This window comes from Podarcis erhardii (genome assembly GCF_964252035.2).
Source record: "Podarcis erhardii genome assembly, chromosome: 17".
In the NCBI taxonomy this organism is placed as follows: Eukaryota; Metazoa; Chordata; class Lepidosauria; order Squamata; family Lacertidae; genus Podarcis; species Podarcis erhardii.
The window spans coordinates 12,427,210-12,454,237 of record NC_138515.1 but is presented as its reverse complement, the minus strand read 5'-3'; the positions used below and the strand labels follow the sequence as shown (position 1 = coordinate 12,454,237).

Below are 27,028 nucleotides of genomic sequence, written 5' to 3'. Positions count from 1 at the left end.
ACCAAACTCAGAAATATGGTTGTTATTAGTAAATGTTGACTTTCTAATGGCAACCTTGTATGTTTTATTGCTCTCAGCTCCACAGGTTCTCTTTATGCCTTTGAAGCAAGTTATTACATAGCATAAACCTACCCTACTAGGCTCATAACTCAAAATGCAAAGTATCTGTTTAGGAAGCAGGAAAAAAATATAACTTCCTGATGTTATTTCCTGCTTTTCAGTTATGAATTACTGTGCACAGTGAAATGATTAATAATGAGTAGATTATAGTTTATGCAGCAAATTTCATTCCCTAGAAGAGTTTCCTTACAGGCTATACATTTCTCTTTTCTGCTGTTGCTCTGAGCATGTGGTTTATGCACATCTCCATTATTTCATTTAACAGGGTGTGCTGCATGAACTTAACATGCTTTTTTAATAGTAGAGCCATTTTGCCCTGCATTAATTTGCGGTCATGTTTTTGGTAAGAGGAATCTGTGGAATTATAAAATTATGAAGCTAGACTTTCCTTAAAGTCATCTGGCCCATTTCCTTCGCACTGCGAAGGGACCATCTTTCTTTACTTAAAGTTGAATCCACTCACAGGATGCTCACACTAAAAAAAGGGGGGTGCAGTTTTCACTGATTCCCCTTCCCCCTGCATGCAGCCTCCTCAAACCTGCCTTCTTCAACAGGAGCTTCCATTGGACCCGAGTCCCTTCCATGAATGGAAGGAGCCCTTCAAACTTCTCAAATAATATTGGTTTCAAGTTACAGTTTTGGCATCTCTGGCAGAGAGGCCCAGACGCCTTAGAGCAGGCATAGGCAAACACGGCCCTCCAGATGTTTTGGGACTACAATTCCCATCATCCCTGACCACTAGTCCTGTTAGCAGGGATGATGGGAGTTGTAGTCCCAAAACATCTGGAGGGCCGAGTTTGCCTATGCCTGCATTAGAGCAAAGGTTTTCAGTCCTTTTGAGTCCACAGCTCCCTTGAGGTGTGGAGAGAGACTTTGTCTGGCAAGGCCTCCTTCCACCTGCCTTGCCCCACCCTCTAGTCTCTGCTTCTCAATTTGTATTGTATTATTTTATGTACTTTGTCTTGTCTGGAGAACTACTGCCTTGCAATGCACCATTCAAGGTGCCCCGAACTGAAAACCACTGTCTTAGGGAGATGATTCCTATGTTTGCTTTTCCTTGTAGGTTTATTCCGGAGACCTGGTCTGCCTGCAGCGTGACCTGTGGGGTCGGAATCCAAGTCCGCTTAGTGAAGTGCCAAGTTCTGCTCTCCTTCTCTCAATCTGTGGCTGATTTGCCCATTGATGAATGTGAAGGGCCCAAACCAGCCTCTGAACGAGCTTGTTATGGTGGCCCTTGCAATGGGGAGACCAGCGAATATAGTCCCGAAGAGGCTGATGTGTTTTATGGTGGCTCGCAGGATTTTGACGAACTCCATGACTGGGAGTATGAAGGCTTCACAGAGTGCTCTGAGTCTTGTGCAGGAGGTGAGTTGCAATTTTTTTTTACAACTTGTTTGTTTTTCCTGTTTTAAATTTTGCCTACCCACAGGCAAAAAATGGATGGGTATTAAGTCATGACTACCTTACGTGCCTTGGGCTGCGGGTGGCACTGTGGTCTAAACCACAGAACCTAGGGCTTGCCAATCAGAAGGTCGGCGGTTCGAATCCCCGCAACGAAGTGAGCTCCCATTGTTCGGTCCCTGCTCCTGCCAACCTAGCAGTTCGAAAGCACATCAAGTACAAGTAGATAAATAGGTACCGCTCCGGCGGGAAGGTAAATGGTGTTTCCATGCGCTGCTCTGGTTCGCCAGAAGCGGCTTAGTCATGCTGGCCACATGACCCAGAAGCTGTACGCCGGCTCCCTCAGCCAATAAAGTGGGATGAGCACCGCAACCCCCAAGTCGTCTGCGACTGGACCTAATGGTCAGGGGTTCCTTACATGCCTCACTGATTATAATCAGACTTAATTTGAACTAACTGCATCCACACTTTCACCCGACTCGCATTTTGATCTTATTGTGTACTGATTAATCCTTCCCTCTACTCTCATTGTTCCACAGCGGTGCCTTGCAAAAACACAACCTTCCCCACTAAATTAGTTCTTATCAGATGTGTGGAAAATCTGAAGAGGGGTTTTTGTCCAACCGAGCTTTTCAATTCAGCAGATTAGAGCCAATTTTCACAAGGCACACAGTTGGCTAATGGGAAATGTGGATAAATGTGGCATATAAAGCAACTCCATCCATCCATCAATAAGCCATGAAATGAGCACCTTTGGGTACTGTGTGGACGGTCCCACCAGCTCGACCGTGGCAGCCAATATGTGAGAATCAGACCTCGGTCTTCTGTTTTCTCTGTTTGAAATGGAAGAGTGGCTCTGTGAGGGAACTATCGAAAATAAAGTCCAGATGTAATACCATTTTGGATCTAGAAGGTATCAGAATTCACAGCTGGGGTCTTTCATATGACTAATGCAGTAGTCTGGTTGTTTACATTTCCTGCTGACCACTTACATTTGGGCCAGGGAAGCGTATTTTTAAAGAGCAAGATTAAGCCAGGAAGCATCAGGTGTCATTAGCTCTGCATTGCCTGACTTCTGCTTTGTAAGCAGAGACATGTGGATCCCAAGCATTGGGCTGTTGCATATGTATTTCTTTACTGAATCTACTGGAGACTCAGCTGGTTTTGATAGCTTTTACTAGCAAATGACATTAGCTTGGATCTCGGTGCAGGGTAAAGGAGAGAGAGAGAAAACATATGGCAAAAATAACCAGCAAAAAGATTGCCTGGAGCTAGTAAGTTTGGCACTTAGGTTAAAAGTTAAGGAGGGTCACCATTTATGCATATTATGAGAATTGTTTAATGTACATGGTGTCTAATCCATTTGGGTCTACTCAGTCATTTTCTGCTAATTGCTTATGAAAATTGCGCCCATTAGAAACGTCTCGTTTCTAAAATTCCTTAGCTCCTCTAAAGCTGGGGGTTTTCCACACAGGAATTGTAACAAATGGCTTGCATTTCATGGGTCCTGAGTAACTTGTGCATGATAGAAAAAGAACATTTTTATCACAAAGGGAATAATGCTTCATAATTATTTATGCCTTCCTTTGGTTATCCCACATCCCGTACCCTATCAGAACAAAACATTGTTTGTCCTTACTACCCCATTCTCAGGTAAAAATAGGGAAATGGGTTTAAAAATGGCACAGAAAGCATTTATCTCTGCAGCGTCGTTCAAATCTGACACATACACAATTTACATAGGGTTGCCATATTTCAAAAAGTGAAAATTGGGACACAAATGTTGTTGAGCCTTTAAGGGAGGACAAAGTTCTTGAGCCTCCCCCCCTCCCCCCCCCCAAAAAAAGTTGTTGCACCAAAAACTAGACTTTCAACCTGGGTTGCCATGTGTCTGTATTTTCCTGGACATTTCAGCTATTTCCTCCCAGACACTGTTTCCGACTGCCGTATTCCGTCTGGGTCTGGGAAATTTTGGATGTATGGCAACCCTAATTTACAGAGCTCTGAAAGCAGATCAACATGCTTTCTTGAATCCAGAAGAAGCCCCAGGTGTAGTCTTTTGCGCCAAACCCAGGTCAAAACTCAAAGTGGAATGAGTGCAGGCATGGAATGAGTGCATGCCTAGAGATGGACCATTAGGTAGCTGGAGAATCAGCATCATCATTTTTTATTTGTATGCCACCTTTCCATGTAAGTGAGAGCTGGACCATAAAGTAGGCTGATCGCAGAAGAATTGATGCTTTTGAATTATGGTGCTGGAGAAGACTCTTGAGAGCACCATGGACTGCAAGAAGTTCAAACCTCTCCATTCTGAAGGAAATCAGCCCTGAGTGCTCACTGGAAGGACAGATCCTGAAGCTGAGGCTCCAATACTTTGGCCACCTCAGGAGAAGAGAAGGCTCCCTGGAAAAGACCCTGATGCTGGGAAAGATGGAGGGCACAAGGAGAAGGGGACGATAGAGGATGAGATGGTTGGACAGTGTTCTCGAAGCTACCAGCATGAGTTTGACCAAACTGTGGGAGGCAGTGGAAGACAGGAGTGCCTGGAATGCTCTGGTCCATGGGGTCATGAAGAGTCGGACACAACTAAACAACAACATGCCACCTTTCCACAGTTAAAAAAAAATGCTCAAGGCGGCTTACAGCATAACAAGATTTACATCATTACAAAAGTCATAAACAATAAATAAACCACATCAAAAAAATACACAACCAAATGGGAAACAATTTCCACATAAATCTAAAACTAAAACTAAAACTAAGAATACAGCATTAATATCACAGTTTAAAATGACATAGGTAAAAAATAACAGCAATTTAAACAGAAAGCAAAAACTAAACTAAATGGAGCTCTCTCTGCTCAGCAGCAGCAGCGGCAGCAGTCCTTTATAGAGCCCACCAGGCCACGCCGTTGGCCAGGTGGTGAGTGGCAGGATTGGGGCCCTCAGGCGCTGAGCAGGGAATCCTCCTGGGTCTATCACAGTCAATTTTGCACCAGAGGTTATGAGGGCTGGAAGCTCCATTCCCATTCAGGAAAGAGGCTCCACCATGACCTCCTTGGCACCCACTGCCACCTGCTGAGCCACGCAGCAATTCCCGGACTGCCCGTGGGCTGGATCCAGAAGGTAATTGGGCTGAATCCAGACCCCGGGCCTTAGTTTGCTGACCCATGGTTTAGGGCTTCAAAGTGTTTGTCAGGAGTGCATGCAGGAGCCAGGCCCTGTGACCAATAGGACTTTGCAGGACTGGGGCCTTCCTAAGGTTGTTCTGAAGAGGCAAGGCGCTGCCTCACAGGTGAGGCCGATTGGTAGCTCACAGCACCTGGTGGCAAGAGCTGGGAAGGGATATAAGGTTAGCATTTCCCTTCAGCTCTTTGCCACAGTAACACACTCCCTGCCTTGTTGTGTTTGGCTTCTTGCTTCCTGATCTTTGAACCTCAGCTTCTTGACTCCCTGCTTCTTGATCATCAGACCCCTGACTTTGTGACTCCTTGCTTCCTGACTCTCGGACCCTTGGCTTCTTGACTCCCAGCTCTCTGACCCTCGGACTCTTGGCTCCTGACTTCTGGCTTCTGGACCCCCGTTCCTGCTCCCACCCTGCCATCTTGCCCCCGGTCCTGACGTTCCCTGCCAGGACTTCGATCGCCTGTGAACCGGACTGTGAAAGTGTTGGTGCTTGGAAATGTACTGGGAGTCAATGTAGGTCTTTCAGGACCGGTGTTATATGGTCCCAGCAGCAACTCCTAGTCACCAGTCTAGCTGCTGGTTTTTTTGCATTAGGTTAGAAAAGTGAGGGATCGGGTCAACACAGTACCGCAGCATCTTTTCAAATAAGATAGCCTGTTAAAGTAGAGAGCTTTGTCATTGGCTGTCACTTCTGTCAACCATCTCGCCAAGCAGATGTTCTGCTTCTGACATACACTGATTGAAAAAGAAATGTTTGTCCTCTCATTCCTGAACCCAGTCCACATTTGTTCTGAACTGGGAGGCAGTTGTGCTTGCCGCACACTTCTTTGGGAAGGCCCATAACACACACTGTGAGAACTGTGGGCCCTACATTGCAGCATTCCTACACCATATCAAAGCGCAGTGGCTTGTAGGAATTAAATACCTTTGGATGGCAACCACTTGTTTCCATGAGTTAAATTCACATCCAGCGCTCGGTCTGCTGAACAGCATTGCCACAAAGAACTTGGGCTTAAACGCAGCATCTCTTGTTACATTTATTGTACCTGATAATATGTGGCTGTAGCAGGAACCATTTCTTTGATCCATTCAATGCCATCTGATTGTTTGCGAAATGACTGGCATTCAGAATGTTTTGGGGAAAAACGTTTTCTGTTAAGCAAATTAAAATGGAATAAATAGGTTCCAAATAATCATTTTGTTTCCACAGTTGCATGACAGATCAAGTTAATTTTATTGTTCTTGTGCTCTCTGGAGATGAAATTTGATTCATGCAGAAGTAGCCCTTCACCCTCGAAGGAGTAGCAGCCAGAAGGAACCAGTTAACAATTTAGTCTTCATAAAGTGGCTGCGTCTTCCACTGCTGTCATCAAGTATCATGTAACAATTATGCTATTCTGGTAGATATAAACACAGCAAATCCTATTTGATGGTATATTGAAAGTGAACTGAAAACTACTTAGATTCATGTCCTCCCCTTGCTCCATGTAGCTGTTTAATTTCCCAGCCATAAACTTCAGGGATTTTCAAGGAAAAACAAACCCAGCTTCATTATGTTAAAATTGTGAGCAATAATTTTTAAAACTCGAGCCTCAAATACCCTGGAAAGTGGAAAGCCCAGGGCTTTTCTGCATCCCATTTTGAGCAGCTTATTTTCTCATTAGAAAGGAATGTACAGCTTCTTCGTTATATGTATTTTCCAGTTTCTGAATACATCTGTGTTGGAAGCTGCAAGATCTAATCCTAAAATTCCAAGAGGGACAAATCACTATCACGCTACTTGGTTCTGTGCTGCATCTCGAATGTTTTACTAGCTATTGAAAAATGTCTGAAACAGAAGCAAATGATTTTTAGAATGGAAATGCACTGTTGCCATTTCATATAGGAGTTCCCCACCTTTACTTATCTCTTCCTGCCACTTTCTAGTTTTCTCTGAGGACAAGGGAGAATATGGGCTCACCTATCATTTCTAAAAATGCATAAAGGAGCACATAGCTCAGAGCAGTGCTTTCTGCCAGAGAACGGTCTGAGGTCAGAGGATGCTTCAAAAAAACCTGTCTTCCTCTTAAAGTGAATGGACACAATAGTTCATTGGTTTAGTTCAGAATTCATTATGAATGCACAAGGAAGTCGGCTTGAAAACATTCGTAACTACGGCAGACTGGAGTTGCTAAGGTGGTTTTCGGCTGCTGTGACAGATGAATTGTGAACTGAAACTTCAATTTTATAACCACTTGGCGTTTTACAGTACGAAAACACAAAAATGTGTAACGTAATGACAAACGAGACAATAACCTCATCACCATGGGCTTCAGCCTGTCACTGTGAACTTGTTAGGAAGATGGCCGCTTTAATAATAGCATCTCCCATTATTACCACACCTTTGAGTGTATCCTCACCATATCTTGTTCTTCACTCTCATAGACCTTACCATCCGCAGTGAGCCTGTGCAAAAAACCACCCTGGATTTTCTCCAGTGCTGCCTCTAACCCTTCCCCACACTTGTGCTTTCCAGAGCTTTCGGCTGCAACTCCCATCACTCCTGACCATTGACCATACTGGCTGGGGCTGATGGGAGTTGTAGTCTACAGGGCACAGATTAAGACATTAGAGATAAGAGAAATTAAGTTTATTACAAAAGTGTTTTGTGTTTGCAAGCATGTGTCTGTTGCATTCACACTTTACAATTTTAAGTGTATATCTGGTAATCACATATCCTACTGTGAACTGCCCTGAGATCTTTGGATGAAGGGTTGTATACAAATGATGATGATGATGATGATGATACTTTAAGGAGGAAAGTCCTCTATTTGAAAGCATCCTTAGTCTGAAGAAGGGCTTTCTGAGCCAAATCCTAAGAAGGGAGAGTGGTGACCTTCAAATTGCCCATCAATCTCTAGTTTCTAGACGGCAAGCACAACGGTCATGTGTTCACATCATGATCAGCTGTAGTTGATTTATGTTTAGCATATGCATATGCTGAGCTAGACAAGTGGATTGGCAAGGCAGCTGCAGCAATGGCTCGCCTCTCCAAAAGGGTCTGGAAGAACGTAATGAGCAATACCAAGATGAAGGTCTACCAGGCTTTCATGGTCAACTTACACCCGCCAGGAGTGATGCCTCAACGCCTTCCACATGCGCTGCGTCAGGAAGATTTTGGGCATCACACGGCGGTACAGAATTCCAAACAAAGATGTGCTTCCCCAAGTCAACATCCCCAGCACGTCCGCACTCCTGTCTCAGCGACATCTACGCTGTCTTGGTCATGTCTGTCAGGTGTGCGTACAGGAGCCAGGCCCTGTGACCGATAGGACTCTGCAGGACTGGGGCCTTCCTAAGTTTGTTCTGAAGAGGCAAGGTGCAGCCACACAGGTGAGGCTGATTGGTAACTCACAGCACCTGGTGGCAAGAGCCGGGAAGGGATATAAGGTCAGCATTTCTCTTCGGCTGTTTGCCACAGCAACACGGTTTCTGCCTTGCTGCGTTTGGCTCATTGACTCCTTGCTTCCTGACCCTCAGACCCTTGCCTTCGTGACTCCTTGCTGCATTTGGCTCATTGACTCCTTGCTTCCTGATCCTCAGACCCTTGCCTTCATGACTCCTTGCTTCCTGACCCTCAGACCCCTGACTTCTTGATCCTTGGACCCTTGACTTCATGACTCCTTGCTTCTTGATCCTCGGACCCTTGACTTCGTGACTCCCTGCTTCTTGATCCTCGGACCCTTGACTTCATGACTCCTTGCTTCCTGACCCTTGGACCATTGGCTTCTTGACTTCCGGCTCTCTGACCCTCGGACTCTTGGCTTTCTGACTCCTGGCTGCTGGCCTCCCGTTCCTGCTCCCACCCCACTATCTTGCCCCTGGTCCCAATGTCCCCAGCAGAGACTTCGATTGCCCGTGAACCAGACTGTGACACTCTCCACAGAATGGAAGATGGCAGGAACACCAAGTACATGCTCCACGGGGAGCTGGCTTCCGGCACCAGGCCGATTGGCAGACCAACTCTGCATTACAGTTATGCCTGAAAACATGACATGAAGGCTCGCAAAATCAACACTGCTATGTGGGAATCCCTTGCAGAAGACCGCAGTGCCTGAACACAGGCAGTCAAGTCATGTATCCATAGCAGTGACCAAAGGAGGAACAATCACTGGGAGGAGTGCAGAGAGAAGCAGCATCGTGGTGCATCTGCAGCAGAACAGCCAGACACCTTCCTCTGCCTCAGCTGCAACAAAACATGTCTCTCCTGTTTTAGTCTCTACAGCCACAGAAGGCACCACTACCTTCCAACAGCTTGACCTAGGCACATTCCTCCATTGTCTCACGAGACAGACAGGTGCCAATATGCATATTTCATGCAAATGGTTGTCCTCTTTTGCCCTTCCTTTTGGAGCTGCGTTTCCTCCTAGGTGTCAGTTTGTTGGTGGCCACCACAGAAAGACACCTAAAAATGTAGTGCATGGAGTTCCCTGAAGCTCGGATCTCATTCTGCTTCTAGTCCCTTGCACCTTTCCCTGCTGTTTATGTTGGGAGACTAGAATTTTTTGCATTGCCCGTGCATACCTGCCCATGTTTATACGGGCCAACATTGCAGCTCAGAGTGAGGTGCTGGTGGTGCAACGGTGCGATAGTGCTTTGCATTGTCCGGCAAGCGGCCCATAGGGAATAAAACCAGGCTAGGGCTGCTGGTGCTCACAGCTCTGTGACTCTGATGAAAAGCAAAGGAGCGTTTTGAAGAGCAGTGCTTTGATTCTGCACTATAAAGAGAGGCGGTGTGTTTCTTTTTAAGCTTTGGCGTTAAAAACAAAAATAAATCAAGGCATTGTAGCTTCCATGCATGTGGCAGTGTTGTTTTTGCTCATTCAGCATGGCTTCTCAGGCTTGCCTGATGCTTTTGTAAATATGCTGTCATCTTCAAAAGTGTTTGGTGCTTTGGTGGGTGAACCTCTACATTGCTGCTGCTGCTGCTGCTGCTGCTTTTACTGTTGTGGTGGAGGTGATGCCAAAGGTTTTGCCTAAGCTAAACATTGCCATCCCATAAAGCCTTGTAATCACAACTGGATGACCCCTGAATTACCCAGAGACAGTCTAGCCACATGGGCGAAGGCGGCCCATTCGCCTCGCATCACAGAGAAAACAATGCCTTGCATCTGGTTTCCTGAGGCCTGGGGCAGGCTACTTTATGTCAACACACCGAGAGCAACACTGGAAACATATTAGAGGGCTGCAGTTAATTTGCATATTTTAGCTTCACTTAATTAACATATCTGGCCCAGCATTTGTGTGTGCTTTGTGGATGCCAAGACATAGGCAACGGATGCATTACACTTGTCACGGCCTTTTTCTGGCATTGCTTAGGCAAATGTGCGGGAAATCTCAACATGTGCTCCAAAACCTGCTTGGGGATGGGGCAGAATGATAGTTTGGGGGTTTTTTTAACCTGCTCTGAGTTCTGAGATATAACTGCACTGTCAGTAGCTTTTCAGAACTGTATACAGAACCACACTAGCTGGAAATATCCATCTATCTATCTATCATCTATCTATCATCTAGATCTCCTATGGAAAGGGCTGTATAATAATAGTTAGGAAGTGTTCTCTCTCTCTCTCTCTCTCTCTCTCTCTCTCTCTCACACACACACACACACACACACACACACCACTCACAATATTCATGTTTGCAGGGTGTGTTAATCTTTCCTTTCCCATGTGCCATGGCTCTGATGAGAAGTTCCCCCACCATAAAAATTAAATAACATAGCTGCTCGCTGCAGAATGAAATTACCTGGTTTGGTCCTAAGACTGCAATCCTATGTCTGGTTATCTGAAGAGAAATCCTATTGAACTCAGTTGTGAAGACAGGTACAGGGTTGCACTGTGAATTTGATTTTGTAAATAGGATTTTAAAAAACTTCTTCTTTTTTGCATTGGTCTTATAGTTGTAGCTGGAATGTAACAACATTGTTAGGATATATATTATCCCTGAGCCATTTCAGTTCCATTTAGCTTGGTGGAACAAAGTTCCGCTTACACCTGCATTTACTGAACCTTTCCTGATGTTTGACAATAGACTTATTGGCCGAAAGTTGGACGGCAGCTTTTTATCACCCTTTTTAAAGAATGGAATTTTGTTTTTTGTTGTCAAAATACACTGCAGACGTCTGATCTCCCTGGAGACCAAGAGATGTGACGATAGACTGTTCTGCCTCCTTTCTTTTAGCAAATGTTTTGTGCCACTGGGGAAGTGGAAATTCTGTATTGATTTGTTTTGGATGTTTGGCTGTGATGCCAATAAAAGGTTTTGATGATGATTTACTGGACCTTAGTTTGTGCAGATAGGCTTAGAACCTGAATTCCTGATACCTGCACCTTATTCCAGGTGTTCTGAGATGCTGCTGTCGGTGTTGCCTGGTGCACAGACCATTTGCTCCATAGCTAGAAACTTTTAAAAGTGTGGGCACTCAACTTTCAACGTCAGGAGGTAATGGTTCCATAGCTGTGTTTCTTTGCAGAAAGAATGAACCGAGTAAACCAAGAACTGTAATGTGAATAGATTGAGATGTTTTCTTAATCAGAAAAGAATTCAAAAGCTGTGGGGTTGTTGTTTTTTATTTGCCGCTTGCCAGTGAAAAAATTCCAGTTCCTTTGCAACCCTGATACAGGTACAGGATGTAACAAGGAACAGATCTCCCAACATCTGACACTATGCTTTCCCTTCCTGTTCCATGGGTGGCAGCATGGTGTGATCCTGCCCTGTCGACAGCGAGGAGTATCAGATTCATCTCCCCGAGGCAATGAACTCCACAACAACTCAGAAGGACCCCTGCTGATGCCATGTCCACACTTTCCTCTCCTGGCGCTGACTGTGATTTTTCCATCCTGATTCTGTTACATTAAATTTTATTTTGACGTAATTGTGTGTGTGTGTGTCTGTGTGTTTGCAGGTGTTCAAGAGGCAGTAGTGGCTTGCCTGAATAAGCAGACAAGAGAGTTTGCAGATGAAAATCTATGTGTGAGCAGCCGGCGTCCCCCACAGTTGCTGAAAGCTTGTAACCTGGAGCCTTGTCCCCCAAGGTAGGCTACTCTTTGCTCTTTTCTTCAGTTAGGCATATAGAAGTCACAGAATCATAATGTCTCAGAATTGTAGAGTTGGAAGGCACCCCTGAGGTCATCTATTCCAACCCTCTTCAATGCAGGAATCTTTTTTGCCCAGCGTGTGGCTTGAACCCACAACCCTCTGCCGACTGAGCTATCCAGTCGCTATATAGAAGAAGCAGAACTATTGGCCTACAGTGTCTTGAAACTAATTTTTCACTATACCAAATAGTATTTGAGGTGGGCCACTGAATCTAGCAAAATTGGGACAACATATGCTGGGATATGGGACACGGGTGGCGCTGTGGGTTAAACCACAGAGCCTAGGGCTTGCCAATCAGAAGGCCGGCAGTTCAAATCCCCGCAACGGGGTGAGCTCCCGTTGCTCAGTCCCTGCTCCTGCCAACCTAGCAGTTCGAAAGCATGTCAAAGTGCAAGTAGTTAAATAGGTACCGCTCCGGCAGGAAGGTAAACGGTGTTTCCGTGCGCTGCTCTGGTTCACCAGAAGCGGCTCAGTATGCTGGCCACATGACCCGGAAGTTGTACGCCGGCTCCCTCGGCCAATAAAGCGAGATGAGCACCGCAATCCCAGAGTCGGCCATGACTGGACCTGGTCAGGGGTCCCTTTAACTTTATGCTGGCATATATCACTGATTTATGATTGAATTATTTCACCTGAATCTATTCAGGTTTGTTAGTATGTAGGTAGCTGGGGGCTCAGAAATTCCAGCAAATTTAGGGTGGATTCCAAAGCAAGCCCTCTCATCTATTTCCTTGCCAGAGGCCTCACTCATTTTCCTGCCTGCCCATCTGCCTGTGCCTTAAATGCTGTAGGCTTGCAGAGGAGGCTGCCTTATACTGAGTAAGATCATTGGTAGCTCAGTATCATCAACACTCTCTAGCAGTGGCCTTACAAGATTTCAGACACAGTTCTCTCCCAGCCCTAAGTTAGCCAGCAAACATTGCAGCCAAGTGTACATTTGAGCCAGGGGCTGCATACATAACATACGTTTAAAGCACCCACCCACACCTAGATAATCCTGGGAACTATAGTTCAATTAAGCTTGCTTGAAAGGATAGCTTTGTGAGGGGCAAGTTACAGTTCCCAGGATTTGCTGAGAATGTTTTCCTTTCCTACCAAGTGCTCAGCCTTGGTATCTTCAGTACCACGTTGGCTGGTCTCCCCAGTTGAGAAGGAAAGTGGGGAGAAATAGGAGCAAGCAAAACAGCCCTGCTTTTACTTGCTCTGTCACTTTCTTGGGTTCTCTTTGAAACGAAGAACATTTGAGTCTGAGAACTCGGAGGCCTGCTTCATACAGAATGCTTGTGGAATTAAACATATCTAAACATAAGAGCGTTATGCAGGTGTCGGCTTCAACTTTTGCTGAGAGGTTGGTTCAGCAATCAGATTTACGTCTTCTGTGATCCCTCAAATGTGCCGCAACAAAATTGGATGAAGCCTGCCTATTTCTCCTAGGTGTCTCTCATATATATATATATATATATATATATATATATATATATATATATTCAATAGCAAACCAACTAGTGTGTCTCCCTTTTGAGACCACTGTAACATGTGGAGGAGGGGTGCGCTTGTGAAAATACACAGGAACCACCATTTTCTGAAGCTCCTGGATATTTTCCCAACACATACCTCCCTTCCACATATAATTATTATTTTCTGCTGCAAAGTCCACATAGTGTGTGAAATTGTCGACACGTGAAAAGTTCGCACAAGTGTTTGATTTTTTTAAAAATTCAGACATTTGCTGGGTGAGGGATGCATCTGATTCTCATGCTACCACATGGATATCTTTCGGCCATATATCTACTAATGCTGCATTTCATGCAAGTCAGGAGTAAACTATAGAATCATAGTTTCCTTGTCCTAGAAATGAGGCAATGAATGTTCTGATCCAGTGGTTTACAAGCTGCATTTCAAGGAACTCTGGGATTTCTTCAAGTTTCCCTAGAAGCAAATGTTGTTGGGTGCATTCTAGGCTCACATTAATTTAGTGTACACCTCTGAACCCCAGAATCCTGTGCACAGTACTGGCATATGCTCAGAGGTCCCTTCGCAGATGCATCGATGCAGAGAGGATTACCTGCAGGCAGGCAACAGACAAATCCCCTTCCCCTTGAGATAGGATATTCTCTTTCTGAAGCATCTCTGGCAGATGACTTCATAAGCTAAAGCATGCCATCAATGAAACTGAAAGAATTTCCCTCTTCAACAGAGGAGGAATTTGTACTGACCAGAAACATATTATTCCACTCGCTTGGATTTTCGAAGCACTCTAAGGGGGTACTTTGGTGAGTTCATACCCTAGGAGGGTTACACCAAGGAAAGTTGCAACTGGGTTTGGGACTACCAGTGGTAATTCCAGCTCTGCCTGTACTTTTGGTGGGTGGCAGAAGGAAGTCAATGGCAGCAGAAGATAAGGCTGTTCTAGTCTAGGACACCCATCACCATCCTAGCATGGCAGATCAGGGATTTCAGTTGCACCCTCAAAAGATTTTTAGAGTTTTTTGTGGTGTCCACACAACTTAACCGGAGCTGCCTTTTGAAATAAGAGCTGTCCCTTGAATCTTTATAGTTCTGTAAAAAGGCACATTAACTTAATATAAGGAGCATTTGACACCTTTCTTAAATGCATGTCTTATAACATAATCTTGTTTCTTGACAACTGTGAAGGCATGAGTAGTCTTTGGAAAGACAGGGAGTGCTACCAAGTGCATGAAAGATTTCCACGGTGGGTGTTATGAATTATATTTTTTAAAAAATATCCCCCCTGCATCTTGGTCAGCATGTGCTAAAGAGATTTGGGTGGGTGGGTGAGTAGGAGGAAAGAGGAGCAGGCAATGAAAGCCAGATGGATGAAAATGAAGGAAATTCCAGTCAATTTCTGCCGCTTTGTTCTTAACATACTTTCAGAACTAAACGTTTATTCCTGTGCAAATAACTGAATAGCAGAGAACAGACACACAGGGGGGAAACAGCTCACAAAGTTCCAGGAACAGCAAAAAAAGGGGGGGGAGGAAAGACTTCCCTTCTGTACACAACTCTTTCTCAAACTTTATGGTTCTTCTGAGAACAGGGAGAAAGAGTCTGTAACAGCAGTTTGATAATTCCAGGACAGGACTGATAAATCTCAGAACTCTGACAAGGTCAACCCCAAAGTAGTAAACACCTGACCTCCTCCATTATAAGACTGATTTGTGTTGGGGAACATCAGTTCCTTATTCTTAAAGCAAGGTTTTTTTGTGGTTCTGGTTGCTTGTGTCTGCAGAATTGAGACTTTCCCCCTGGTGCAGACTGGAACTGGGAGGGCAGAGAACCAGCATTAGTTGGAACCAGAGCCAATGAGAAGCAGAGCCGCGCCACCCTCACCTCGGCTGGTTGCAAGTAAAATGGCAGGTGGACTGGCAGGTGTCCTATTCCATCATCATCATCATTTTATTATTTATACCCCACCCACCTGACTGGGTTGCCGCAGCCACTCTGGGCAGCTTCCAACATATATAAAAACATAATAAAACACTCAGGTAGGTAGCCATGTTGGTCCGATGCAGTCGAAATAAATTTTAAAAAGTGTGCATGCACACGAAAGCTCATACAGTGGTGCCTCGCAAGACGAAATTAATTCGTTCCGCAAGTTTTTTCTTCTTGCGAGTTTTTCGTCTTGCGAAGCACGGTTTCCCATAGGAATGCATTGAAAATCAATCAATGCGTTCCTATGGAGACTGCCCGGGGACAGAGGGGAAGCGCCGCGCGCCTTCCCCTCTGTCCCCGGACCTGTTTAAAGTAAGGGGCGGCGGGGAGAAGATTGCTTCTCCCCGTTGCCTGCCCCGCAATCTCCGGGGACAGAGGGGAAGCGCCGCTCGCCTTCCCCTCTGTCCCCGGACCTGTTTTAAAGCAAGGGAAGGGGCAGCGGGGAAAATCGCTTCTCCCCGTTGCCGCCCCTTGCTTCAAAAGGGGTCCGGGGAGAGAGGGGAAGGCACGCGCACCTTCCCCTCTGTCCCCTCTTTTGAAGCAAGGGGCGGAGGGGAGAAGATCGCTTCTCCCCGTTGCCGCCCCTTGGTTCAAAAGGGGTCCGGGGAGAGAGGGGAAGGCACGCGCACCTTCCCCTCTGTCCCCTCTTTTGAAGCAAGGGGCGGAGGGGAGAAGATCGCTTCTCCCCGTTGCCGCCCCTTGGTTCAAAAGAGGTCCGGGGACAGAGGGGAAGGCGCGCGCGCCTTCCCCTCTGTCCCCAGAGATTGCGGGGCTGACAACGGGGAGAAGCAATCTTCTCCCTGCCGCCCCTTGCTTCAAAAGAGGTCTGGGGACAGCGGGGAAGACACGCTGTGCTTCCCTGCTATCCCCGGAGCTTGCGGGGCAAGCTTCGTTTTGCGAAGCAAGCCCATAGGGAGATGCGTCTTGCGAAGCGGCTAAGAAAACGAAAAACTCCTTCGTCTAGCGAGTTTTTCGTCTTCCGACGCGTTCGTCTTGCGGGGCACCACTGTACCCAGAACAAACTTAGTTGGTCTCTAAGGTGCCACTGGAAAATTTTTAAAATTTATAATAAAACATTAAACATTTTTTAAAAAACCTCCCCATACAGGGCTTCCTTCAGATGTCCTCTAAAGGTTGTATAGTTACTTATCTCCTTATCTCAGGGGTCGCATAACTCTATACCCTCCAACATTTCTCTGATCAAAATAGGGACGTCCTAAGGAAAAGCAGGACATTCTGGGATCAAAGCAGAAACCAGGTCGGTTTCTGTAAATCTGGGGCTATCCCTGAGAAATAGGGGCACTTGGAGGGTTTGAAGTTGGCTTGACAGCACCATTCTACAGGCATTCCCCCCCCCCAAATAAGGATAATACAGACTCATGTCTTAAGCTGTATTCAAACACACAGGTAGAAAACACACACACACACACACCCCGCCTACTGGGACAGAGACAAATGAAGTTTGCACACATCTTGTGTGGATTTACTGGCCTAATACAATTTTTTACCTGAGGTAGAGCAACAGAAGGCATTCCTCCTCATGGTTCCAGATTCGCATTTATGCAACTAAAAGAGGGGAGAACGGTGCTTTGGAAATTAGAACAACATAAGGCAAGACCTCTGGTAATTCTGGACACAGAAGTCGCTCAAAGTTTCCCCTTTAAATCAGGACACACAAAGCTGGCATGAGCAGGAACGTGTTAGAAAGCCCTTCTTGAAGAGTCACCATAAGGATCAGCTGGAAACCTTAAGCTGAAGCTGTCCCTGTGGGGCTGGAAGGAGTGTGGGTGGGTGGGTGTGAAATCCTGTAGCTTCAAATGCCAAAATGGCTTTCCCCCCTCCTCACCCCCTGCTTGCTTCCTGTCTGTGGTGGAACGAAAATAATGAGGTGTTGGAAGAGACAAATGCTGTTTTGTTAACCTTAATGCCTGCACAAAAAAATAAATTCAAATTTGTATGTCAAGGGTGTCATTCCATTATTAGGCTGAAAAGGGATACCTTTTTTGGGGGGGGGACCTGTTTTAGTTTAACTACATATGAATCATACCTTTCATCAACAAGCTCAGGAATGTACATGTTTGCTTGCATTGTACACATCCCCTCAATAACCTTGTGAGGTACATTAGTTTGTCACGTGGTAAGAGCCCCCCACCAAGATTACCAGCCGTGAATATCCGCTACACCCCACTAACATTCTCAATTGCTGCCTTTTGTTTTTTTGGCTCTCATCACAGTAGAGCTGATAGTGGAACAAATAATATTATTTGCAATTATGCAAAATATGTACTGCATTGGATATTTCTTAAACAATGAGTCCTTAGTGGCATACATACCCTACACCCCATTTTTTTATCCTCGCAACAACTCTGTGAGGGAGGTTAGGCTAAGAAACAGTGACTGGCCCAAGTCACGTGGTGAGATTCATGGCTAAGTCAGGATTTTAATTCAGGGTCCCCGGTTCCTAGTGTGGCCCTCTAACCCATAATCCACAGTTGCTTCCCTTTTTATGGAGGAGTTCCAGCCCTCTTAATCTAAACTCATTCACAATTAAGCATCTGCCCATTGTAGCTCTGTAATCTCATTCACAGCTTTTGCTGTCTTGTAATTCTGTTACTTTTAGATCATAAGTGATTATTGTTTAGTCGTGTCCGACTTCTCGTGACCCCATGGACCAGAGCACGCCAGGCACTCCTGTCTTCCACTGCCTCCCACAGCTTGGACAAACTCATGTTTGTAGCTTCGAGAACACTGTCCAATCATCTCGTCCTCTGTCGTCCCCTTCTCCTTGTCCCCTTTCCAACATCAGGGTCTTTTCCAGGGAGTCTTCTCTTCTCATGAGGTGGCCAAAGTCTTGGAGCCTCAGCTTCAGGATCTGTCCTTCCAGTGAGCACTCAGGGCTGATTCAGAATGGATAGGTTTGATCTTCTTGCAGTCCATGGGACTCTCAAGAGTCTCCTCCAGCACCATAATTCAAAAGATCAATTCTTCAGCGATCAGCCTTCTTTATGGTCCAGCTCTCACTTCCAGACATCACTACTGGGAAAACCATAGCTTTAACTATACGGACCTTTGTCAGCAAGGTGATGTCTCTGCTTTTTAAGATGCTGTCTAGGTTTGTCATTGCTTTTCTCCCAAGAAGCAGGCGTTTTTTAATTTCGTGACTGCTGTCACCATCTGCAGTAATCATGGAGCCCAAGAAAGTGATACTTTCTTTTAAAAATAAGTAGTGGAGTTTTGGAGAACGCTGAAGAACTTGGTGCATTTCTCATGTCTGCACCACAAGGATGAATGGTTAAGGGAACTGGGAATGTTTAGCCTAGTAAAGAGGAAACTGAGAGGAGATATGACAACCTTCTTCAGATATCTCAAGGGCTGTCACATGGAAGAGGGAGCAAGCTTGTTTTCTCCTGACCAGGAAAGCAGGACCACCAAACCAAAGGCTTCAAGTTACAAGGAAGGAGATTCCAACTAAACATCAGGAAGAACTTACTCCTACAAGAGGACTCTCTTTCCTTGCAGGTTTTTAAGGAGAGCTTGGGTGGCCATCTGTCATGTGTGATCTAGCTGAGATTCCTGCATTGCAGAGGGTTGGACTAGATTATCCTCTGGAGTCTTTCCAACTCTACAAGTCTAGGATTCCAGGATTCTCAAAGGAGGAACCCTGATGGGCTAGAATTAAAGCTGGTGTGTGTGTGTGTGTGTGTGTGTGTGTGTGTGTGTGTGTGTGTGTGTTAATTAAACAGTTTTAAGTTTAAAGCTGCATAAGTTTCCCCAGCCATTCTGGGCGGCTCCCAACAGAGTATTAAAAACACTATAAAGCGTCAAACATTAAAAACTTCTCTAAACAGGGCTGCCTTCAGATGTCTTCTAAAAGTTAGATAGTTGTTTATTTCCTTGACATCTGATGGGAGGGCGTTCCACAGGGCAGGTGCCACCACCGAGAAGGCCCTCTGCCTGGTTCCCTGTAACCTCGCTTCTCACAGGGAGGGAACTGCCAGAAGGCCCTTGGAGCTGGACCTCAGTGTCCGGGCTGAACAATGGGAGTGGAGAAGCTCCTTCATAGTGTTACACCCTAATTTGTTTATATGGGAGTGTCTTGTGCTCTCACTCTGCTGTCACCACCATCTGAAGTCAGGTGGGCATGGAGAGAGTGTTCAGCGTAGGCTTAGCTGTGGGCAAGTGTCCTTTGTGGTGCTGAGATGTGCTGAATGAGCTGAGTGGAAAAACCCTCCCCAGCAAACACTCACGTCTTCTCCTAGCCTGTGTTCGGTTGGATTCGATTTTAAATAAACGTTTAAAATATATATGCTAAAAAGTCATTCCAGCTATATTACCCAGATTTGTACATGTAGATGTTTTAATCTTCACTGGATTCAGTGCGTGTTAAATTCCTTGTCAATGTGTTCACAAAATATTGGAGCACATCTGTAAATGATTTATTATAGGAATGACTTCTAGGCACTCTTTTTTCTTCTCGCTTCAAAAGGCATCATATCGCTCATCTTTGTTGATGATCCTTGTGCACACAGGTACCTGTCTGGTGATAAACTTGTAGTGCTGAGCCATGAAGAAGACGTTGTGTTTTCCTTGCAGTGTAAATTGACTTCATCCCCCTCCACCCGCTTCTCCCTCTTTGATTGGCAGGATATATGATCACGAGTTTAAAGCCAAACTAAGAACTATACAGTGACCAATTTTCCTTCATTTTACTTGTCTTGGAACGGATGGTTTTCTTGTCCCCGCACCTTGCTTCAATCTGTTTCTGTTTCCTAATGCCCTTTCTAAAGAGAACCTAATACTCACTGCCACCTAATATTTTCAAATATTTGGAAGGCTGTCTCCCCTCCATATATTGTACCTCTACCTCTTATTCTTTGTTTCCTCTTTAAATATGTTCTCAGTTTCCCCGAGTATAAATTTACTCTCTTGGCAGAAGGAATTTGTTCTTCTGAACACAAAAGGAAATATTTTTCTGCCAGTGCTGAAGAAGTGGGGGGGAGACACTTTTTGCAAAACCAAGCCAATAATAAAATCAGTTTTAAAAGTCTGGGTATATCCTGAAACAGTGATAGTCTTTATTCATTTGAATCTGGTTTCAGCATTCTGCAAGCCGTCTTGAACAGTCTCGCAACTGAGTAATCTTCTTACGAACAATGATTGGTTTGTGTTAAAATGATTACTCTTTAATAAGAATAATTTTATTATTTATACCTCACCCATCTGGCTAGGTTTCCCCAGCCACTCTGGGTGGCTTACAACATATCTAAAAACATTATAAAAACACCAATCCCTAAAAAACTTCCCTAAACAGGGCTGCCTTCTTCTAAAAGTCAGATAGCTGCTTATTTCCTTGACATCTAATGGGAGGGTGTTCCACAGGGTGGGTGCCACCACCAAGAAGGCCCTCTGCCTGGTTCCCTGTAACTTTGTTTCTCACGGTGAGGGAGCCACCAGAAGACCCTCAGTCTGAACACGCTCCTTCAGGCATACAGAGTGGAGGCCATTTAGGGCTTTCAAGGTCAGCACCAACGCTTTGAATTGTACTCAGAAGCATATTGGGAGCTAATGAAGATCCTTTAGGATCAGTGTTATATGGTCCCGGCAGCCGCTCCCAGTCACTCCCATGCAAGATGCAGAAAGTAAGTCATGAATAGCAGACTCACAAAAGAGGGCTTAAGAATCTCAACCTTGCCACCCAGCTACTACTGACACAGTCACAGTGTTTAATCTCCTACATCCACATGGAAAGATTGGGGACAGTGGATTGCCTCTGGATCCGATGTGCAGGTGCAATACTGCACAGGATTCAGAAGGGGTATATAGAGGAACCCGGAAGTAAGCCGCACTGAGTTTGTGGACAATCTGTTTATTCTGCATTCATCCTGATTTGCTTGCAGAAAGCTTATGCAGTAGTTAGACTATGCCTGGTCTTTTTTTTAGCATTCATTCTGATATGTTTATGAGTCAGTTATATGAAAATGAGCATTCATCCTGATTTGCTTGTGCGATGTTAACACATCTTCACACTAGTCGTCCATTGCTCTCTCACTTTCCAATTTCTCACTCTCCATCATGTCAAATGGGAAAGGTCCAGCTGGTGTGCTTTTTTTAAGTGGATTGGTTTCACCAAGGCAACAGGGTGCTTTAATTCACTTTGAACACACAAACCTAAAGTTATGGTATGCACTTGAACACACACACACACACACACACACACCTGCCCTGCAAAATACTAATAACCTGAAGGCACTGTTGGGAAAATTCCTTAGATATTGGTCCAGATTTTGGTGTATACAAACCAAAGGTTGTAATCTACTAACTCCTACTTAGAGCAAACCCATTGTAATTTAAGAACCTAAGTTGGCCATGCCCATTAACTTTAATGGGTCTGTTCTGAGTAGGACTAGTACTGAAGACCACCCCGAAGTTATAAATGCAATATCTACAGATGGAATTACAGGGAGAGAAAGGGTGGACATCTTCTCTGCTCTCCAAATTACTTACTTCTCCCTCCTTTTTGCCTTTCCATCCACTCTAGAGCATCACTTCCCTTCCTTATATGTAATATACAGAGCATCGCTTATTTATGTATGCTATACAGAGATTCAACAAGACAGCCAGTGCTGGCATTTTCATCTTGTATATTCACTAGCCATCGCTGCATATCCACGTCCGCATTTAAAACTGGAAGAGCTGTCTGGAACCAGGATACCAAACAAGGCTTCGGTAGTTAACCTATGTTCCCACGTGTCCAAGTTTAAGTGATCTACCATGGCCGTGGCCCTGTGTCAGGCAGTATCCTGTGTGAATTGTGTACAGGTGCTTCCCCTCTTGAGTCTCAGCACAAAACCCCAAACTTCCTAAGGAGCTTCTGTTTGAAATCTGAGAGTGATAGGCGGTTTTACGGCCTTTAAGTGTAAAAGTATGTTGTCTGTGTTACATAAAGATACAGTATGCAACTAGCAAGGCTCTGGGGAGTTCATGAATGATTGCCCTAATCTGTCCCAAGTCTCTGGGGATGGGGCAGGCCGTAAATAATTAGGTTAACATTTCAGAGTTGCTTCGGATTGTAGCTGGATATTGCAAGACCCTCCTGGAAGCTGTTGCTTTCCTACTATTGCATTATGAGCGCCTTGAATCCCACCTGTCCATATGAGTGCTTGTTTCACACCGATTGCCAACAATGAATTGCTGCTGCTCATCGCCCACAGATATACTTGAGCAGATGTGATGAGCAGGCCCAAATATGGCTGGGGAGCACTCATAATATGTATTGCTTTCAACAGGACTTGTTCGGTATTTTGTGCAACTCCCTGTAAAACCTTAGTAGACTAGCCTTCTCCTTTGTGCTTCCATTGAAATTCCTCACGTACCTTGCCCAGGCAGGAATCTCTGCAATTCCTCTTGAAAGTTGGCGGTTGACCTGGGAGTTAAATAAGTTTGTTGGGTGCCCACTTTGAAATCCAGTTTGTTTACATTTGGTATGAGACGTTACTGTCATAGACTTTAGGGGAAAGGGGGGGGGGACAGAAAGAGAGGGAGAGGGTGTGATTAATTTTCATTCTATTGCATAGTGTTTGTGCAGGGTTTTTATGCCAGTATCTCATGGCTAGGTCCTTTATTTATATATCTGTTTGTTTCTATTGGCATTGTGAGAGGTTGGAGGGTCCAGGGTTTGGTTGGTTGTATTCAGTTGGTTGCAGTATGGTTTGTTTGTATGGGGAGGGGTGTTGCTGTGTCAGGTTAGCCTTATTGATTGTGCTGTTGGGGGGGGTAGGTCATTGGCCTGTGCTGTCTATGTGACAAAGGGGAACTGTGCACGTGACAAGGAACTCATAAGTCACTTACTCTCAGCAGCTAGAAATATTGTTTTTTTTAAAAAAGGTAAAGGACCCCTGGATGGTTAAGTCCAGTCAAAGGTGACTATGGAGTGCGGAGCTCATCTCACTTTCAGGCCAAGGGAGCCGGCGTTTGCCCACAGACAGCTTTCCGGGTCATGTGGCCAGCAGAACTAAACCATTTCTGGCACAATGGGACACCATGACGGAAACCAGAGCACATGGAAATGCTGTTTACCTCCCCGCCACAGTAGTACCTATTTATCTACTTGCACTGGCATGGTTTTGAACTGCTAGGTTGGCAGGAGCTGGAACAGAGCAACGGGAGCTCACCCCGTCGTGGGGATTCAAACTACCGACCTTCTGATCGGCAAGCCCAAGAGGTTCAGTGGTTTAGACCATAGCACCACCCACTGTGTCTATTGTAACTAGACACTGGAAGGACCTATCAGGAGTGAACATAGACCACTGGTACCAAAATGTATGGGAAACCTCGCTGCTGGAAAATTAACCAACAAATAGAGCACACATTTTTTCAAATTAATCTCTTGCATCAACCAATCAGGATCTTTTGTACCAAAGGTGATACTTCCTGGTATGCAATCAGGCTTCTTTTTGTTAACTTGCCTTCCTTTCTTCAGCCGCTTTGTAAAGTTCCTCCTCCGCCTTGTTACCTAAAAGCTGGCTTTGTGCCTTTTTGATTCACTGTGAGCTATAAAATTCTGATTGATACCAATCAGAGCACAGAGCCAAAGCAGACCGCAGCTCTTGATCCCAAACCTTTCTTATGAAAGCCTTTGATCTGTCTGCGTTCAGGCTTAATGATGCAGAATAACTGTACAATAGTCTCTTTTCATGGATTCTTCTAAGTTGGGAGACAGACGCTTTTTTAGCCAAGGGGGAGCAGAATCACCATGCCTCTCTACTCAGAAAACTAACTGAGTGGGTCTGATCTGTTGCCAAGCTGGCAATGCTGAAATAGCAAGCTTATGAAACAATAGCTTCTGAGCTTGCAAAATTAGTTGAGAGCTGTAAGGAAGCATAAGTGCTTAAAATGGCATGTGTTACACTTGCACAGCTTCACACATTCACAAGTCAAAGTGAGTCGGATAAGTACATTGTCATATATTTTCATGTAACATGGTAAAGGTAAAGGGACCCCTGACCATTAGGTCCAGTCGTGACCAACTCTGGGGTTGCGGCGCTCATCTCGCTTTATTGGCCGAGGGAGCCGGCATACAGCTTCCGGGTCATGTGGCCAGCATGACTAAGCCGCTTCTGGCGAACCAGAGCAGCACATGGAAACGCTGTTTACCTTCCTGCTGGAGTGATACCTATTTATCTACTTGCAGTTTGACGTGCTTTCAAACTGCTAGGTTGGCAGGAGCAGGGACCAAGCAATGGGAGCTCACCCCGTCACGGGGATTCAAACTGCCGACCTTCTGATCGGCAAGTCCTAGGCTCTGTGGTTTAACTGACAGCACCACCCACGTCCCGTTTAAGTAACATGGAGAGAAATCCAAATTGGGTTAATGGGACTTAAGGTGTATCAGGCAGTGTGAGATAATGGAATATTACAGAAAGGCAAGAAACGATTGGTTAATTTAGTTTATTAATTAGTTTTACCACCATAGGGTTTGCATTTGGATTTTCTGCTTCAAGCACCAAAATGTATTGGGGTATTTCACTCTTTGGTGATGTTGTGGCCCCAGACACACTCAACTGCACTTGCAATCCTAGTGCAATTGGCTTGAGGAAGCAATCTTTTCAGAGTACCGTTGAAGAAACATGTGATCAGAGAGTTCTGTCCCAGCATGCAGTGCAGTGCAGCATGGAATCCACACCTGCTACAACCACTCAAAACAGCAAAATATCTTGGAATAGCCTTGAGAGCATCTGTGCTGGTGGCACTAAGCTGCATTTTTTTGCAGGAAGGAAATGATATTTGAACAACCCGTCCTGCTAATGTCTGGCTCCAGAATGGAGCTTTTACTTCTGCCATTCAGCACGATAGATCTGGCCAGCACTCTGTCACCAAGCTAGGAAGGAAAGAAGCCACAAAGAGAAATGGGTCTCTTTTCTGAGCCACCGCCATGCTGGTACCTTGAAGATAGCAGTGAAGGCAGCGCAGCTTGCACCAGATCAAAGTCTCCCCCAACTGCTGTACAAATGGGGAAAACATGAGTGTGAGCTGATGCCTCCATGCATCTGAATGAGAGGAAGTGGATTTGCCCTGGCTCTTTAAGCCTCTGCAGAGCTATTGATTTTATCTACACAAGCTTCCAAAGTTCACCACAGTTCCCATTATTCCCACATGCCACTATATCCAGTCCCAAGGTGACTGCTTTACTAGGAGCTCTGAGATTTTACCCTTCTTCTTCTTTCGCAATCACTCATAGCTGAGTAAGATTGTCTTCCATAAACATGGCTTCCCACTTACTAACCACTTACTAACCCAGTAACTAACCACTTACTAACCACTTACTAACAGTGGGTCAGTAAGTGACTGTGGAGGCCAGTTCTGGATCCATACATCCTTCCACAGTGGGGACATTTGTTTCCGGGCTGAAGTTGATCACAGTGAGGGTTTGCCAAGCGTGCCTTCCTCTTAGCATGTTTCTCCCTTGCGTCCTGAGTTTGAGTGTCTTCAAAGTCCATGACACCTTTTGTAAAAGGCTGTTCTCCGATTGGAGCGCTTGCAGACCAGTTGTCAGTGTTTATACTACATTTTTTAAAAAATTGCCTTGAGACAGTCTTTAAACCTCTTTTGTTGACCACCAGCATTACGCTTTCCATTTTTAAGTTCGGAATAGAGCAGTTGCTTTGGAAGACGATAATCAGGCACCCACACCAATGAGGTTGATGTTGAAGAATCATTGCTTCAACACTGGTGATCTTTGCTTCTTCTAGTTTAGTGACCAATGTAACACTGAGCTGTTAACAATTAACTTTGCCAAAACCAAAATTGTACATTTTAACCGCTCCTTCAGGAAAGATAATTGGAGCGTAAAGGGAAACGCCATTGAACAGACTAAGATCTTCCAATACCTAGGCATTACTTTCTCTTATAATGCCAAATTGTCAACACACCTGACCACATCAGCTATATCAGCAGGAAGAAGTGCAAATGCCATCCTTAGATTATTCAGAAGGAAAGGAGCTGGCTTCCTCCCGATGGCCCTTAAAGTTTTCCAGGCAAAATCGTTAGCCCAACTCCTGTATGGCTCTCAAATTAGTCCTTCTACCAACCCTTAAGACCCTTGAAACAGTACAATCAAAATTCTTAAGATCATTATTTGCTACCCCAAAGTGTACACCTAATGCAGTCTTAAGGCAAGAGGCAGGACCGCCCAGAGTGGAATTAAAAGTCTGGGAGCAAGCAATATCCCTCTGGCTGAAAATCCATTACAATCCTAAGGGACTGTTACCTTACTTCCTGGCCGCAGTTCCCTATCCTCCTTGGCTTATGCAAATAACTAACAAGATCAAACAAATTGGCCTAAACCCTGAAAATCTTCTTATTGGAACTCTGAACAAGGCAAAAGTAATTATCACTCAGAGACTCTACGATGTCAAATTACAACAAGAAGACCCCCTACTCCCGGAGACGTATAGATGTTTAAAAGTTTGGTTTAATTTTGCAGCTGCCCCTTACTTAACTAACATCACTAACGAAGCTTATAGATGGGCTTTCTCCAGAGCCTGCTTTGAGACAATGCCCTCAGCAGTGCTGTACGGCAAATTTACGCGGGTACCAATGCATGCGCGTCTCTGCCCCTGTATGTCTAATAAGGTAGAATCTGTCACTCACATCCTTCTATTTTGCGAATTCTATAGTGAAGAACGAATTCAACTTATTTTGCCGCTTTTATCAAAATTTATACCCCTTCAACA

The 27,028-nt window shown here is 45.1% G+C and overlaps 1 protein-coding gene across 1 annotated transcript in view; it reads left to right on the top strand.

Moving 5' to 3' along the window:
• ADAMTSL1 (ADAMTS like 1) overlaps positions 1-27,028 on the top strand; it is a 256,986-nt gene that overhangs the window by 148,686 nt on the left and 81,272 nt on the right. Inside the window, exons 14-15 of the mRNA XM_081844758.1 lie at positions 1,184-1,485; positions 11,650-11,779. Of these exons, the coding sequence (XP_081700884.1) occupies positions 1,184-1,485; positions 11,650-11,779 (432 nt within the window). The remainder of the gene's footprint in view (positions 1-1,183; positions 1,486-11,649; positions 11,780-27,028) is intronic.